At 44.8% G+C, this 16,337-nt stretch overlaps 1 protein-coding gene across 1 annotated transcript in view; it reads right to left on the bottom strand.

Annotated features, from left to right (window-relative positions):
* Nucleotides 1-13,418, bottom strand: part of ITGB2 (integrin, beta 2 (complement component 3 receptor 3 and 4 subunit)) — a 59,669-nt gene extending 46,251 nt beyond the window's left edge. The window contains exons 1-5 of the mRNA XM_006898412.1: nt 13,338-13,418; nt 7,127-7,307; nt 5,168-5,338; nt 4,184-4,425; nt 1,449-1,604 (exon numbers count right to left, since the gene is read on the bottom strand). Coding sequence (XP_006898474.1) covers nt 1,449-1,604; nt 4,184-4,425; nt 5,168-5,270 — 501 coding nt within the window. The 5' untranslated portion in view covers nt 5,271-5,338; nt 7,127-7,307; nt 13,338-13,418. The remainder of the gene's footprint in view (nt 1-1,448; nt 1,605-4,183; nt 4,426-5,167; nt 5,339-7,126; nt 7,308-13,337) is intronic.
* Between the last annotated feature and the right edge of the window lie 2,919 nt (nt 13,419-16,337).

Here is a 16,337-nt window from a genome sequence, read left to right as displayed (position 1 = left end):
TTTTACCTTTGATAATGATAGGAAAAGCTGCTTGCTGAACTGAAACTTGAGACTGGCCCAATTGAGGAAATGTATCTTGGGACTGTTGAGCTAAACCTGGATTTGCATTGGGCGACATTCTTTGCCTCTCTCATTCTCTAATTTACTTCCCTAATAAACCCCCTTCTCTGTATCAAAACTACTGTGAAGCAGAGTCTAAGTTGAGGACAACTGAGCCACAACTAGCAGCATTCTCCGGATGGTGGAATTATGACTAATTGTCTTTCCTTTTTCTTTTTTTAACCTTTTAAAAAGTTCTCCACTGAGCATATGTTACTTTTATGATTAAAAGGTCATTAGGGGAAGGCCCTCTAGGAGGTGGATTGATTCAATGACTGGAGTAATTGGGATGGGTTTGTTGGAAATAGTGAGATTGGCACAGGACAGAGCAGAGTTTAGGGCTGTTGTACATAGGGTCGATGGCACATAACAACAGTAACAACAAGAAGAAGGCACAGTACTACCCTTATGCACTTAAGAACACCAGATCAGCCCTACACTTAGGGGAATTTTAAACAGCAAACCCACCAAGAAAAAAAGCTCAAAGATGAGGAAAATGTGGTACCAAATAGACTATAAAAATAATGCTGCACTGCAATCCTGAGGGTACACGGTTCAAGGCCACCAGCTGCTCCACAGGAAAAAGATGGGCAGTCTTCTCCCATGTAATTAACTATCTCTGAAAACCCTCCAAGGTCAGCTATGGGTGGGTTCTAACTCTATGGTATACATCATCAACAAATAAGAAGGCAAAGCATCAGTTAGTTGCCTTGTTCAACCTCAACTGATAGCATTGGACACTTCAAAATTTAGACTATTATCTGCATGTCCATGAATGACCAGGAAGGTGCCACCAACTATTGATCTGGGGTTTAAAAATCAAGGTTTCACTAATAGGCAAATCTGCAAACAGAATCTGTTGATAATGGGTACTTGTGTTTGATAGGAGTATTCAAGTAGTGTCTGCACCCCCAAAACAAAGCATTCACTGAATTATGCCTACTTGTCACTATAGCGCACCCCCCACTACTTCCCCCCCTTAATCCCCCAGGAAGAATCTCATGCAAAAAGCACACGAAATCTGAGAAACCTAGAACTACCCAGACCCATGCCTGCAGGGCCTCCTTGCTAACTTATCCATATCTGAAGGAGGGGTGCAGAGTTCCCAGGCCCTGCAGATAGCAAGCTAGCCAGCCAGCTGCAGTGATTTCAGCTTTGCCTCTACTCTCCTGCCATCCTGCCATTTCTAGGGCCAGTGCTTGACTGAGCATCCTAGGCTGGCACTGGACTGTTGCTGACCATTCAAAGTCCTTTAGAAAGGCCCCTCACTTCACTCTGGTGATGGGGAGGGTGTTCTTGGTGAGTATTAGGAGGGTACTGCTGGAGGACCTTCAAGGACAAGAACTTACAAATTCATTGCTCCTTTTGTACATGTTGTCTTCCAGGTGGCAGTGGCCGTCATTGGGGGTCAAGATGGCACCCAATTTCCCATCCCCGGCGATGTGGAAGCCGTCATCTGTGGCATACACCAGCAGGCGTGTGACATTGCGCCAGCCAATTAGTTCCTAGAAGAGAGTGGCAGCAGTTACTTGATTCAGCTTCCCCAACTTGTGATTCCCTGTTGGGGTTTGCTCCCGAGACAGAAAGCCCCTCAAAGCTAGTGTTCACAGACAGTCAGAAAAACAGATCTAGATTTTCCTCCCGGTTATTGTTTGGATGTTGCTGTTGTCGAGGTGCTGTCATGAATATTAGATACGACTTGCCATGATCCCAGCTCAGTGTAACTTTTGGACCAGGTGGTAGACAATAGTGGAGGACCCATTCTCCTGTAAAATCTGCAAATATATCTGCTTTTTATCAATTGGATGTGTGCTTTGGATTTCTGGATTTAATTTAATGTCTTGGAATCAGGATTATACAGTTCTGTGCATTGACAAAATCAATGGTTGCTATTGGAAGTATTATGCCTGTCACTGTTACTGAGATGGGCTTTTATAAATAGTGGAAGTTAGAATAATTGTCTAGTTTCAGTCTGGAAGTAATTCCAAGGCATTTTAGTGGGGAGAATGAAGTTGAAGCGGAAATAGTGGAAAAAGAGATAGTCACTACCTTACTATAAGCTTTATTAAATCTGGATGTCTTTGATCCTTTGGACTTTTTAAACTCTCTTGAGCATTTTTAAGTAAAAATAAATTTTGGCTTTTAAAAGGAAAAAGAAAAGCTAATCTGGAGATAGACTAAAATACATTTGTTTTAGTTTGCTATTGTGTTGTTGTTATGTGCCATGGAGTCGCTTGTGACTCATAGCAACTCTACATACAAGAGCCCTAAACCCTGCTCTATCCTGTGCCAACCTCACTGTCTCTGACACACCTATTCCCATTACTCCAATCACTGAATTGATCCATCTCATTGAGGGTCTTCCTCTCTTGCACTATCCCTCAACCCTCCCAAACATTATGTCCCTCTCCAAGGACTGGGAAAATTTATTGACTGGGGGAAGCAGTACCGCAAGGTTCTGGTGATGACAGACCAGATTAAAATATTCATGAAGGGTAGAGAGAAGGAAATATTTTATATCCTCACACAAACAATTCTCAACACATAGTCAAGTTAATGATTACCTAGGCTGAAGGAAATAATACATAATGCTTTGTCTAAGGAAAAAACCATTAGCTGCTTGATCTATAACTAGTTGTTTAAGCATGGCTAAAAAGATAATGGAAGGATTAACTTGTTTTAGGATTGTTGTTGTTGTTAGGTGCTTTCGAGTTGTAGATGACTCATGGCGACCCTGTGAATGAAAGGCCTGAACACTGTTCATAGAGTTTCTGGAAGCAAGCCATTTCGGAAGTGGATGCCACTCCTGCTTCTAATGCTTTATGATAGAAATTAGAAAAACAAGTCTAATAATAACTAGTTTAGCATACCATTTTGGGGTATTTATAGAATTTTCTGTGTATCTTTCATCCAATCCAGAGAGAAAGAGACCCAGAGGGGCAGAGATATACACAAAGAGATAAAGTCAGAGAGAGACAGAGACACAGAGAGAGAGTGCTACTGGGTATGGATCACCCAACTGCGATCACTGTGGGCTCACAGTGTCTGCTTTATACTACGGAGTGTTTGCCAAGGCAACAGACTATAAATGTCAACTAAATAGGTGTTGGAGGAAACATGGAAATTAAAATGGCTTAAATTTTTAAAAATATGCATTAAAAAAGTCCTTCTAATCTTAGCCCAGGAATAAACTGGGGGTGGGGAGAGGGCAGGGGTCCAAAGAGAAAAGAGAAATATATGCAGAAGTATTTATTGTAATGTAAAATGTTGGAAGTAGGAGTGGCATCCACTTCCTAAACAACATGCTTCTGGAGATTCTATGAACTTTGATAAATGATGATGGTTATAGAAAGGCTTCAGGCCTTTTGTTCATAGGGTTGCTATGTGTCGTGCTCAACTAGACAGCAACAACAACAAATAATGTTGTATATATAAAATAATGCCCAACTTAGTAAGACTACAACAAGAAAATTAAGTACCCTGTAACATTGCCTTGAAGAAACATGTTAGTTAGCAATGTGAATTTCATATACTAATATTATACAAGGCTTTAAAAATGGGAATCTAATATTATTACAAAGTGTTTAAGGACTGTCAGAGAAACTAGAGAATTCACCACTGATTTGTACAGTGCAGAGTTTGCTGGGATTTAAACCCTTGGGGTGTTGAATAGTGTTATAAATACTAGGTGGATTGAAAGAGGTGACAAGCAAGTGGGGAAGAAGCAAGGGGGAGCACGGAGAAGCTGTTGAGGGGTACATGGGAGAGCCACTGATTAACCACAAACGAATATGCCCCTTGTCCTTGGAGGTTTCTGAAGGAGGAGGAGGGTCACTACCCCCTCAGCACACAAAGGGTCAAGGCCCTCAGTTGTGACTTAGTTTCACACATGACCATTTCCATGAGACTCACATTTAACTTAGGGTTTATAATGAGATCTGCAGACGGTATATGGGTACTCCCCCTATTGTTACCCACACTCCCTCACTTTCAGAAGGGTCCTGGGGCTCAGGTGAGGAAAATGAGGACAATGTGAGTGAAGTTCCTGGTGGGAGGGATCAGAGACCCTGACAGGGGGTCTTACCGGGCATGCGGCCACCTGCATCATTGCGTCTAAGCCTCCCTCGGGCGCATCCAGATTCCCGGAAATGAGCTGCTTCCCAACCTCTGTCTGAAACTTATCGGAGTTACTGGTCAGTTTCAGCACGTGCCGGAAGGCGAACGGGGCCTGGCATTGCTTCTCTTTGTTGGGGCACGGGTTCTTCAGCTTCTCGGGGTGTGTGTTGACGAAGGGCAGCACTGTCTTGTCCACAAAGGAGCCAAAACCTGAGGGGCACACATGTAAGGGACATGGTATGGAGGAGGACTGGAGGCTTGAGGGGTACACGTGACAGTGAGAAGGGGGGCGTGTGGTGTGAGAAGTACATGTTCTAAGGGGACACAGAGTACGAAGCAAAGTGTGCACTATGTGTCAAGAATGCCCAGTAAAGGCAAGATGAGGTGAGTAGGCCTCAAAGGTCAAGGAAAAAAGCAAAATGATGCTTATGATAACGTGTGCATGCAAGCACAGATGTGTGAGCACGTACGTGTAGGAGTGTGAGTGTGTGCCAGTGTGCACACACCTGTGGGGGGATGATTGTATGTCCGTGTTCCTGATCTCTGTGCCTTCAGCCCTGAATTCTGCATCAGGCCAGTGCTCGTGGCACTCAGCCTCCATAGCTGAGCTGGCAAGGGCCCAGCTGGACTGCCATCACCCTTTAACTCTATGGTTATTGTGTAATCTAGGTGCTTTTTATCCTTTCTGGTTTGATAATTATTAGGGTAAGACATTTGTCTTTTAGTTTCAAATGAAAGAGAGCGAGGAAGAAGGAAGAGACAAAAAAATTGCATGATGCCAGAAAGTCTCAGGGATTCTGGGACCGACCTGGTATGGCCCTGCAAACGTCAGCTCTCTCCCCATCCACTGAGGATACCATGAATGGAAGCCTTACAGTATCTCTCCGTCAGGAAATGTGTAAATGGGGTTGGAGAAGAACTGAGTTGGTGGCCCCGCAAGGCCCAGCCTCACCGATCTGGCCCGACTCAGTGATCTCATTGAGGGCCGTGAGCAGGTCTCCGCCCAGCTTCTTGACGTTATTGAGGTCATCGAGCATGGAGTAGGAGAGGTCCATCAGGTAGTACAGGTCGATGGGGTAGCCCTTGGCCCGACGGAAGGTCACATTGAACGAAGTGGTCTGGCCTGCAGTGGGGAGGGTGGGGAGAGTGATTGATGGCTCGAGGCCCAGGAGGGAGGTGCACATTGAGAGGAGGTGTGCACAGGGGTGGATACCCTATTAGGTCTGAGTACCATAAAAACAGCAAAAACTTTTTTAACATAAAACCAAAAATCCAAACTCATTGCCTTTGAATAATATCTGACTGTTGGTGAACCCATTTGTTGCAGAGTAGAACTGCTACGCAGGTGTGTTTATTTGCTTAAGCTGTAATGCTTACGGGATTACCAAATGTGGGTTCAAACTGCTAACCTTCAAGTAAGTTGTTATTATTAGGTATCATCCAGTCAACTCTGACTCACAGTGATCCTATAAACAGTAGATTAATACCTTACCCTGTCCTGTGCCATCCTTACTGTGTCCAATACTGTTGAAGTCACCTCGGTTAGTGACTTTGCACTTAGCAGGTGAGTGTAAATAGTCAAACCATCAAGAGCCATTTACGCATAAATTATTTCCATATAAAAGAACCCTAATTGTATCTTGGAAGCAGGAGTGATATCCACTTCCTTAAACAACATGCCTCTATGAGCTTTGATAAATGTTGATAGGTATAAAAAGGCTTCAGGCCTTTTGTTCAGAGTCACTATGAGTAGTGCTCGACTCGAAGGTAATCATCATCAACAACAATTGTATCTCCAAATTATTAAGAAGTAATGATGTCAGTGTGAGGACTGAGGTGTGTCAGATTCAGGCTGTGGCCTTTTCAATAATTTGCTAGGCATCTGATAGCTAGACAATGAATAAGGATGACAGAAGAAGAGTGATGCCTTTGAATTGTGGTGCTGGAGAAGAATGCTGAATCTCCCATGGACTGCCAGAAGAAGACTGTCTTGGAGAAGGTACCATCAGAGTATTCCATGGAGGCAAAGATGGTAAAACTTCGTCTCACAAACTTTGAACATGTTGCTAAGAGAGGTTATTCCTTGGAAAGGAACATCATGCTTGGGAAGGTGGAGGGATAGCAAAGGAAAGGAACACCCACAATCAAGTAGGTTGAAGTAGTCACTGCAGCAATGGGCTTGAGTGGGTCAGAAATTGTGAAGATGGCACAAGATTAGATCTGTTGTTTATAGGGTGGCTATGAGTCATATTCAACTTGCATGTCACCTAACAGCAACAACAACAAAAACTTATCTTGAAAGGAACTCTGGTGCTGTAGTATATAAGGACTTGCACTGTCAGCCCAAGGGGGTTCAAATTCATCCGGGAGAAAGATGGGCACTCTTTTCACACATGATTTACAACCTATCACTCCAAAGGAAGGTCAGCTATGAGTCAGTTCAGACTCAGAAACAAGAGTTGGAGTTTGAATCTTATTTTCAAGATTACTAATTTAAAGTTTGGTGAATCGAAGGCACCCACAGTGCCATAGGAAAAAAGGCCTGAGGATCTGCTTTTGTAACGATTACAGCCAAGATTACCCTAGAAGCTAAATTCTGTTTTGTAATGTCTGAGATAGACTTGAGTTGGAATTAATGAGAAAGTAACAGGTTTGGCTTTTCGGTTTATGTTCTAAACAAAAGCATGTCTAGGCAGAGGGTGGAGGAGGGGCAATCTGCTGGTGGCCAGAGAGGGAACCAGGCTGCCTGGAGCTCAGACTTTGCTCTCAGGTGTGCAGCAGGGCTCAGGCTTGTTGTCCTGTGGCCTCACCTTGTCCACCTGCCAAGTGACCGTAGAACAGGACCCAGCCTGGCCAGATCTTAGAACATCACACATGGGGTGCTGGACTCAGTTTATAAAGGACAGCCTACCTGGTCGTAGGTGGAGTGTCACACTCTGTGGAGATAGCTGCTTTCGGTCCCCAGCTCTGTTTACTTGGGTCTCAACGATGCTCTTGGGATCCACAATATCATCGGTCGGGCATTGTTTTTTTATTAGCTGCTCCCGTGTGTCACAGCGGACGGAGTCGGGCTCCCCTTTTTTAGTGAAGTTCTGAGGACAGAGAGACCAGGTGAAAGGCAGAGAGAGTCACCTCGATGTCACACTGCGGATGCTGTACTAGCTAATACTCTGAAATGGGGACCAGCCTGCCCATGCCTTATCTGCACTCGGGACAGGGGTATATCCACTGAGCAGACAGAAGCCTGCCCCTCAGAGAGGCTTCCCTGCACAGCTCCCAGATCATACCCAACCTTCACGTGCCTCAGTGACAAGTCTGGGACAATGTGAGCATCCAAATGAAACAATGGTTGGGATGAGTTCTAACCATCTGAATAAAAGGAGACTTGGGGTGGGGGTGTCACAGGGAGCTCTGGCGGTTCCGCTATGAGACAGTTCTAACTTGATGGTACTCAACACATCATCAGCCAGTCACACTCGTATATAGTGGTGACTAAGGCATATTCCTCTTCTTCCCCTCTTTCCTGCTGCCCCTGGTAACAGAAAGGCCTGGGTCATGCCCTTGGCCACAGCCAATAGAAAGAGGGACCATCCCCTTGGTGGGCTTCTAAGCCAGGAACGGTCTAGGAATTGCAACGTGGTGGCTACAGCTCTGCTGTAAGCATACTGTGGGAATATCCACTCAGCAGGGTAAGCACGTGTTTGTTATGTGTTATCAAGTCAGAACTGATTCATACTGACCCTCCAGTGGGTTTTCAGAGGCTGTAAATTGCACAGGAGGAGATTGTCCATCTTTCTCTTGAGAAGTTGGTGGCTTTGAACAACCACCTGCCTTTGGGTTGTCAGTGCAACTCTTTACCAATCGGCCACCAGAGCTTCCTTAACACATTTATTTGTACTTATTTACTAATCTGTAATGAATATTTTCACATTTTCTCACCACATCAAAGACTTTGCCTGTAGAAATGGCTGACATTGCTCTCTCTCTCCCAGACCCACAACACCTTCCTACAACATCAAAGCCTCTTTTCAAGCTTGTAATCAATCCCTGACAGAAACGGAGTACTCAGTACACAGGGTAAGCACAGGCATAGTGCACTTCTTTCCTAATCTGTAAACCGTTTCACATGCTTTTGACTCTGGTAAACAAGGTAAGAATGAGCTTACTTGTGCTTATTAAGTAAAGATTAGCAAGTAAGGTTAGTAAGTAGACCAAGCAAGCCTGTACTTATCTGATTTAATGGTTTTACTCTTCCCCCGGGCAGGCCAGGTCCAGCACAGAGGGACACAGCGGGAGGGAAGTTAGGGGTCCTGAGCCCAGGCCTTGCTCTTTTTGACCACTTTGCCCATAGAACCACTAGGTTCCCACAGAGCAGCAGAAAAGAGTTCACCATGGCTAGTGAGTTTTGAGCACAGAGGGGACCTGCTGCCTCAAAGGGAGATTGTTGTCAGATGCCCTTGAGTTGGAACTGACTCAAAACTGGCCATACAGCAGGTTTTCTGAGGCAAAAAATCACATTAGAAGAGATTGCCCATCTTTATCTCACAGAGCAGCTGGTGTATTCGAACTGCCTGCCTTTGCAGCTTCTTGTTGTATGCTGTTGAGTCAGAAACAACCCACAGCTGGCCCTCCAGCGGGTTTTCTGAGGCAGTAAATCACATTGGAGGAGATTGCCCATCCTTCTCCCACTTAGCAGCTAGTGGACTTGAACCACGTGTCTTTGTGCTTGCAGCACAGTTTCTTACCACCAGGCCAACAAAGCTCTCTTGGGGCTTGGGGATATATTAAACAAATGTTATTGTTAGTTGCCGTTGGTTGTTTTCATGGCAATCCAATGTATACAGAGTAGAACTGCACTTCATAGTGTTTTCACAGTTATGACCCTTCATTTATGACCCTCTAAGCTTGTCTCCTGAAGAGTTTGTTGCCAGGTGGCTTTAAACCACCAAACTTGGCTGAGTGCTTAATTTTTACACTACTCAGGAATGCTTATAAATTATACACCTAAAAGCCATACACAGAGGTTCAGTGAGAAGTCTCTCCTTCAACGTAGGAGCCCTGGTTTTGCTTCCAGGCATCTCATGCGCAGCCACCACTCACTCTATCGGTCAGGGGAAGTGTGTTTGTTACTATGATGCTGATAAAGTTTCAGCATAGCATCCAGATGAAAACAGACAAGGAGGCAAGGCCTGGCAATGGGCTTCCAAAAAAGCAGCTAATGAAACTTTAGAGATGTCAGTGGTCTGATGCCTCAGAGGGGCAACACAGGACTGGGCAGCATTTAGTTGTGTGATGCATGGTGTCTGTGTGAGTCAGGGCTGACTTCAGCAATGATCTGCTTACACCAACAAAAGGCAGCACAGGAAGGTAGCTGGAGAGGAATGAGGGTGGTTGCTGACAGTGGGTGGGGGAATGGGGATGGGGTGATACTTCCTGGGTGTGTCTCTTTATGCTGCACTGACTTCTGGGACATATTCATGCTTTAAGTACTGCAAAAAAATTAAATCAACAGGAAAGGTGAGTGGGAAAATCTAGCACACACTGAAACAAATGAAGTTAATTGTATTTCAAATGACTAAAATGATCTCACTTATGAGAATAACCTTGGCTTAAAGGCTAAAGTGCACCTGATTTCCATGGTATTTTCAGTGGTTTCACACAATTGTGAAAACTAGACAATGAATTACAGAGATTGAAGGAGAATAGATACTTTCAGATTGTTGTATTGGTGAAAAGTGTTGTATACTGTGAATTGGCAAAAGAACAAACAAATCTGTTTTAGAAGTAGTACCCTCTGGTATATTCACAGAATGGAATACTATGCTGCATTGAAAAATGAGGAACTCATGAAATATTATTTAAAATGGGTGACCCTGGAGGACATTAAGCTGAGTGAAATATCTCTGTCACAAAAGGACAAATACTGCATAGTGCCACTGTTGTAGAATGGGACTGACATCAGGGTTGAGAAGAGACTGAGAAAAAGTGGATAAATTATGTATACTGCATTGAAACAGATGAGGGAGAGAGCAGTTTAAAAGCTATATATGATAGGTTGTTATGGTTATGACAAGAGTCCAGAATGAAGGTTGCATAGTGGAGTGTACTGGGGAGGGGAGGGTGGGGATCATATACCAGTGAAGGAATTTTTCTTCTACTTTTCAAGGAGAGGAACAAATTGGGGTGAGGGGAAGAGGTGGGCAGGGAGAAAAGTGCAACAATGAATGAATGAAAATCCAAAATCTCTGTAGATGTTCATTAAACAAATTAATAATAAATTAAAAAAAAAAGTAGTGCCACCAGGATGCTCCCAGAGACAAAGTTAGTGACACTTTTTAAATACTGTGGGCGTGTTGTTGGTGCAGAAGGTGAATTCTTAGAAAGAGATATCATATTTGGGAAGATGGAGAATTATCAAAGGAGAGGAAAGCCCTCAATAATATGGACTGAAAAGTGACTCCAACGATAGGCTTAATTAAACACTGTGGAGAGTGTGAAGATGGCACAGGATTGGGCAAAGCTGTGTTCTGTTGTACACAGAGCTGATATGCAACGGAGTCGGCTTGATGGTGCCTCACAATGACCACAAACAAGGACTTTTATAACATCTCTTAACGGAAAGGAAGAGGAGCAACAAACCAAATGTGACTTTTCATCTGCAGGAGGGAGAATATGAGGAATGTACTGAGCAAGTGGGGACAAGGGGGCAGTTGGACTCTTCAGAGAATGTGTGACTCCTGGTGTGGGGTAAGGGAGGCAGGAGACCCTGAAAGCCTTGTTCTTCTAGAAAGTAAGAGGAAGCACATGAAAGGACAGGCCACTGTAGCCAGTGAGGACAGGCTCCCCTTGGTCATACTTGGGACAATTAGAGCTTCAGAATGAAACCATGAATAAGACCATTATTGTAAAAATAAAAGGATAAACTAGTAAAACAGGTATGGGGATCCAAGGAGGGAAGGGGTGGGAGCAGAGGGTTGAGGATGGGTAGGGGCGAAATCACAGGGTCACATAATTGGATGGGTGGAGGGAGGGAGTAAAGGAAATGGGAAAGATCCTGAGGAGACCTGAAAAGATGGGCATAGTCCAGTGGTGATTCCTTTTATAAAACATTATGACAATGAATGAATGGAAATCCAAATTCTCTGTAAATGTTCATGAAAATTATTAAAAAAAAACCATTATGAATGGGAATGATTGTATAAAACAATGGGAATGAAGAATAGTGTCAAACACAATGAATACAGACTTGTAAGCAAACCAGTACAAAATACAATTTATTTTTTTTAAAATAAAACCGTGCTTGTCAGCCACAAAGCTAAGTAGAGCACAGGTGTATGTTATAATATTAATGAAGTTTGAGAAGAGTGTGCTGAGTGAAAGAAATAAGCCACAAAGTGACAAAGATTGTATGATCCTATTTGGGTGAAATACCTAAAAGAGGCCCATGCAAAGTACGTCAGTGGTTTATTAGGGCAGAGGGAGGAGCAAATGGGAGTCATTGCTTACTGGATACTGAGTTTTTGGTAGGAATATGGAAACGTTTTTGGAAAGAAATAATGATGATGGTCACATGACCCTGTTGTTGTCAGGTGCCTTTGCGCCGACTAGACTCAGAGCAACCTTTTACATGGAAATTTGTCTAGGCCTGCATCATCCACGTGCTCCCTGACGAGCTGAAGCCACTGATACAGTCGCTGTGTTAATCCATTTTGTGAAGCTAATTAATGTCACTTAACTGAGCTTTTGATTAGCAAGAAAAGTTGGGCAAATTTGATGTTGTACATGTTTTGGACAGAGTTAAAATAAAAATGATACTGTTTTATTTCAGCATCATGTTTGTAGATCCTTGATTTTTTTAAAATCGAGGATTAAAAAAAAATCAAGGATTGAATAAAATTTTTAAACTCCATATATCAAAAAAGAAAGAATGAGAAAAGTGAAATAGAGGAGTGATGATGACAGCCAGACCGATAAAGTAGGAAGAAATCCCTCCTTTTATTAGAATGCCTATGAGATGATTGAAAACACCACAGCTTGCATAAGGTGTACTTTGGTACTCTGTTAAATCTTTGAACTTTAATATTTTGGAGACGTTCCTTCCTCAAATACTGTATTAGTACAAATAATTCTATTTCCCTTTTTTCTTCTCTAAAATAGAGTAAAATTTAAACACAAAAATAAACAATCTTAAGGTTACTCTTATTAATGTAGAGAGAGAAAATATTGAAAGATACTGAAATTTAATTCTTTTTTTTTAAAGATACTGAAATTTAATTCTACCTAAAAAGATGAGGCAAATTTTTTATAAACTCAGTTATAAATGTCCTTGTTTTAATGTGTTAGAACTAGCGAGCAGGATTCAGAGCTGCTTTACATCGGCTCACTGGGTGCAGGTGACTCGAGGTCACATAACAACAATACCTGTGAATTAGATCTAGATCTTTGTTCTTTTTTTTTCCAGTCAGTAGCAGAATGATCTTTTATAATTATGACTTTATGATCTTTCTTTTTTTACTGTTAAGTCAGTTTGACATTTAATTAACTGCCATTATGCATACCAGGTAATGTGCTAGATGCTGATGGTTCAAAAAGGAGATGTGGACCTTGACCTCAAGGAAATCCAGCTGCGGGCTATTGTTCATTTTTCTAAAAATATTTTTTCCCTTCATTTTTCAATTTCATTATCAACTCTACTTTTGCAGATTTGATGACTCCGAGCAACGTGTTTCCAGTATCAGCTCCTTAATAGATGTAATTCAGGAGAAGGATGGGCAGTCTCCTCCTGTGCCATTAACTGCCTCCAAAAACCCTCCAGAGGGTCAGCAATGGGTCGGTTCTGACTTGACAGTACACGACAACAACATTATTAAAAGCAAGAGGATTTAAGGCATTAGCACGTCACCACTTTACCGACATCACAGGAAGAAATGACTCAGGAAGAGTCAGTGGCTGTGACGTGTGTGTGGTTTTATTATTATTATTATTACTTTCAATGAACATCTACAGAGATTTTGGAATTCCATTCATTCATTATTGCACTTTTCTCCCCGTCCACCCCACCTCCAATGTGTAAGTCTTGAACCAGGCTCTCGATGCCTCCCCACAAATTTCATGGCTCTTACCAGCTTCTGGCACCAGGCGCAGCCAGGTCCCAACTCCACGCACTCGCGGCAGGTGCTGACCTTGTACTTGGTGCATTCCTGGGGCAGAACTAGGGGGGACAGACAGGCAGGCCTGTGAGCAGAGGCTACAGCCCTGGCCCAATTCCACACCCAGTGGGAGAAGAAAGGAAAGAGAGGACCCTCAGCACACATAGCGTCCTATGTCTAAGGATAAATCATACATAAGCTCATCAACAGAGGAGAGGTAGTAGGTACAGTATGCGGCCATAAGAAACTGGGTGTCATTTAGAAACTGGACAAGCCCAGAGGAAAATAGTGGGGCTGACCAGACCCCAGGGCTGGGAGGAGCTATAGGGTGGGTTGGAAAAATTGAAGGTTTTATGTAGGTATTCTTGATGGTATTTGTGCTTCAAAGAGGGTACTTCTGGCTGCTGGGGGTTTTATGGGGATGCCACAGGTGTCTGGGGACTGATAGGGATGGCTTGGGTGGAGAGAGAGAGCTAGAGATTGTGGGAGAAGAAATCATGGGATTCTGGGCAGATTTAGATAGATAGAAGAGGACTCAAGGTCCAGGATGTAAAGACTGGATATGGGTACAGAGAAATGAGATGTAGCTGTGCTGGGGAAGAGATACAAGTGTTTTGGGGTTGTGCACCACAGCTCTGTTCTGAGTGTTGTGAGTGAAGATATCACAGGCATTATAGTAGAGATGTCTTGACCCTGATCAGGTTCAGAGGACTGGGAGATGGACGTGGAATTCAAGGCAAAGAGGTGGAAATTAAAGCCACAGGTGACAAACTGAGGCTAGGGCTGAGGGTAGGTACAGGGAGTGAGAGGCCAGGCTGGGCCCAGGCCAATCTCCCAGCAGAGGCTGGGCAGGGAGGGGGGAGGGTTGAGGGAAGAATGAGAAGGAGTGGACAGAGGGTGAGGAAACAGGTGGGCCCACGGGGAAGGATTCAAGAGCAGGGTCCTGAGCTGAGGTGCATAAAGGGGGTTTGGGGAGCTTTGTGACTACCACTCCTGATGTGTGGGAGACTGAAGCTTGAGTCTGGGGAGTACTCCCAGGAGGAACACTTCATTCTGGGACTTCCCTTAGGACTTTATTCAGTGACCCCAGTTTCCCCACCCAAGAACTCACCAGGCCTGAAGGAGGGCAGTACCACCAATGTGAGCAACAGGGCGCACTGGCCCAGTACGACCTGTGGAAGGAAAGAAACGCAGTGACAAGAGTTTGGACTCCAGGTTCCCAGCACCAGATAGTGTTGTCATGTCCATGGCACCTATGAGCCTTTCAGGTGGCCTGGGATGCCTATGGGAAAACCTGTCTCTGCTCATGGGGGTTCAGACCATAGACCAGTCCCAGTTCTACATGAGGTGACAGGCCTCAAGGAGGGGCAGGGAAGCTTCCTGTCAGCAACTCTCACATCACACACCTGTGTCTCACTGAGCAGTGAGCTGTGGCCTTGACTTGAGAGATTTGCTCTGGATCCAGGCCCCTGTGCAGGTGGCAGAGTCAGGATTAGGACATGGATTGGCCTCACCATCCCAGATGCCCTGCCTCTGAGAACCTGAGTCCCTGGCCATGAGGCCTCACTGCTCTGTCCCTCCACATGCACACCCATGCCATCCTGAGCAACCAGGCCTGTGCATGTGCCCATGGGACTTCAGCATCAGAGACTGGTTTAACTGGCACTTGTTGTTCGAGGATGTTCCCAGGGACCCTCATAAAGAGGGATATCTTCCTACCATTTGGCCTTGCTGGGGTAAGGTGATTGCCCCCCTTAGTCTCTGCATCTCCCAACTTAGTGTCTTGAAGCTGAGGCTTAACTGGTTTAGGCTGGTTTAACTGGTATTTGTCACCCCAGAGAATACCTTCAGAGGCCTGAGCCCTTATGGATGTCTTCCTAACATCTGCCCTTGCTGGAGGGACAGAAGCTGGCCAAAGTGACCCCCACCACCAGCCTCTCTATGTCCTACCTTGCAGTGCCTTGGGGCTGAAGGGAGGGCTGCTCCCAATCTAGACACGGTCCAAAGCAGCATGCTTCACTTTGGTGGGTTCACAAGCCACGTGGGGTGGGTGGCGGTTGGGGTGTCAGGGGCCAACTCCCCAGGACTCAAAGAACAGAAGTTCACAGGGGTCAACTTAAACACAATCAGTCGTTAGGTTTGGTTGTTTTGTTTTTTTGTTTTTTTTGGGTTTTTGTTTTATCAAAAAATCTGACACCCAGAAGGGGAGAGATTGCTGAGATGTGCAGGAAGTGACATTTGTCTTTACAGGGCTGTTTCTTCACAGAAAAGGGTCAGCATATGTCACCCAGCAGTGCTAGTTCCTCCAAGGCCAGGCTTCTGGGTTTGGTCCACTCCTAGGGGTGTGGGTTCAACAATCCTGCCTGAGAGTCTAAGGCTAGGCGGGGCAGGCTAGCAGAGGCCCAGACTCCTTGCTATGAGGCAAGTCTCTGGGGTTTCTGGGGCTCTGAGCTACCACAGATGGGGCCACCCGTTCTCCCCTGGGGACTGATGCTTTTGTGGTGAGGGCCTGAGGTCAAGAAAGAACAGTTAGAGGCCCACTTCCCACTAGCTCCTATCTGTTTGGAAGAGGCCACTCCCCAGACCTTGCCAAAATCACAATCAGGATCCAGAGATGTCAAAACAGAACATTTGTCCCTTCCCATCTGGAGATCTAAAGCAGAAGCCACTCTGGGGACTCCCTGTTTCACCCTATCTGACTTCCGAGGTCATGTTGGTGTTTTCGGTCCACTCCTATCCCACCTCATTGATAAAATCTGTCTCTGAGGCACGGATCCAGCCTCTGCTCTCCCTTCATGCCCTCCAAAGTTTCCTTGCTGGATTGTCCTTGTGTCACAATTTAGGACCCCCAGCCCTTCTGCTGACCTAAAGGGCTGCCTCCTGCCCAGAAGACACTGTCGTCTGGGGCCCCACACTCAGGCATCTGCTCTGAGTGCACAGTCTGTCCACCTCAGCCCAGCACCTGCTTCTGAA

Source organism: Elephantulus edwardii, unplaced genomic scaffold (genome assembly GCF_000299155.1).
Source record: "Elephantulus edwardii isolate Elephantulus edwardi_28Jun2011 unplaced genomic scaffold, EleEdw1.0 scaffold00228, whole genome shotgun sequence".
NCBI lineage: Eukaryota > Metazoa > Chordata > Mammalia > Macroscelidea > Macroscelididae > Elephantulus > Elephantulus edwardii.
Note: the sequence above shows the minus strand (reverse complement) of the source record. Positions and strands in the feature narration are given on the sequence as shown.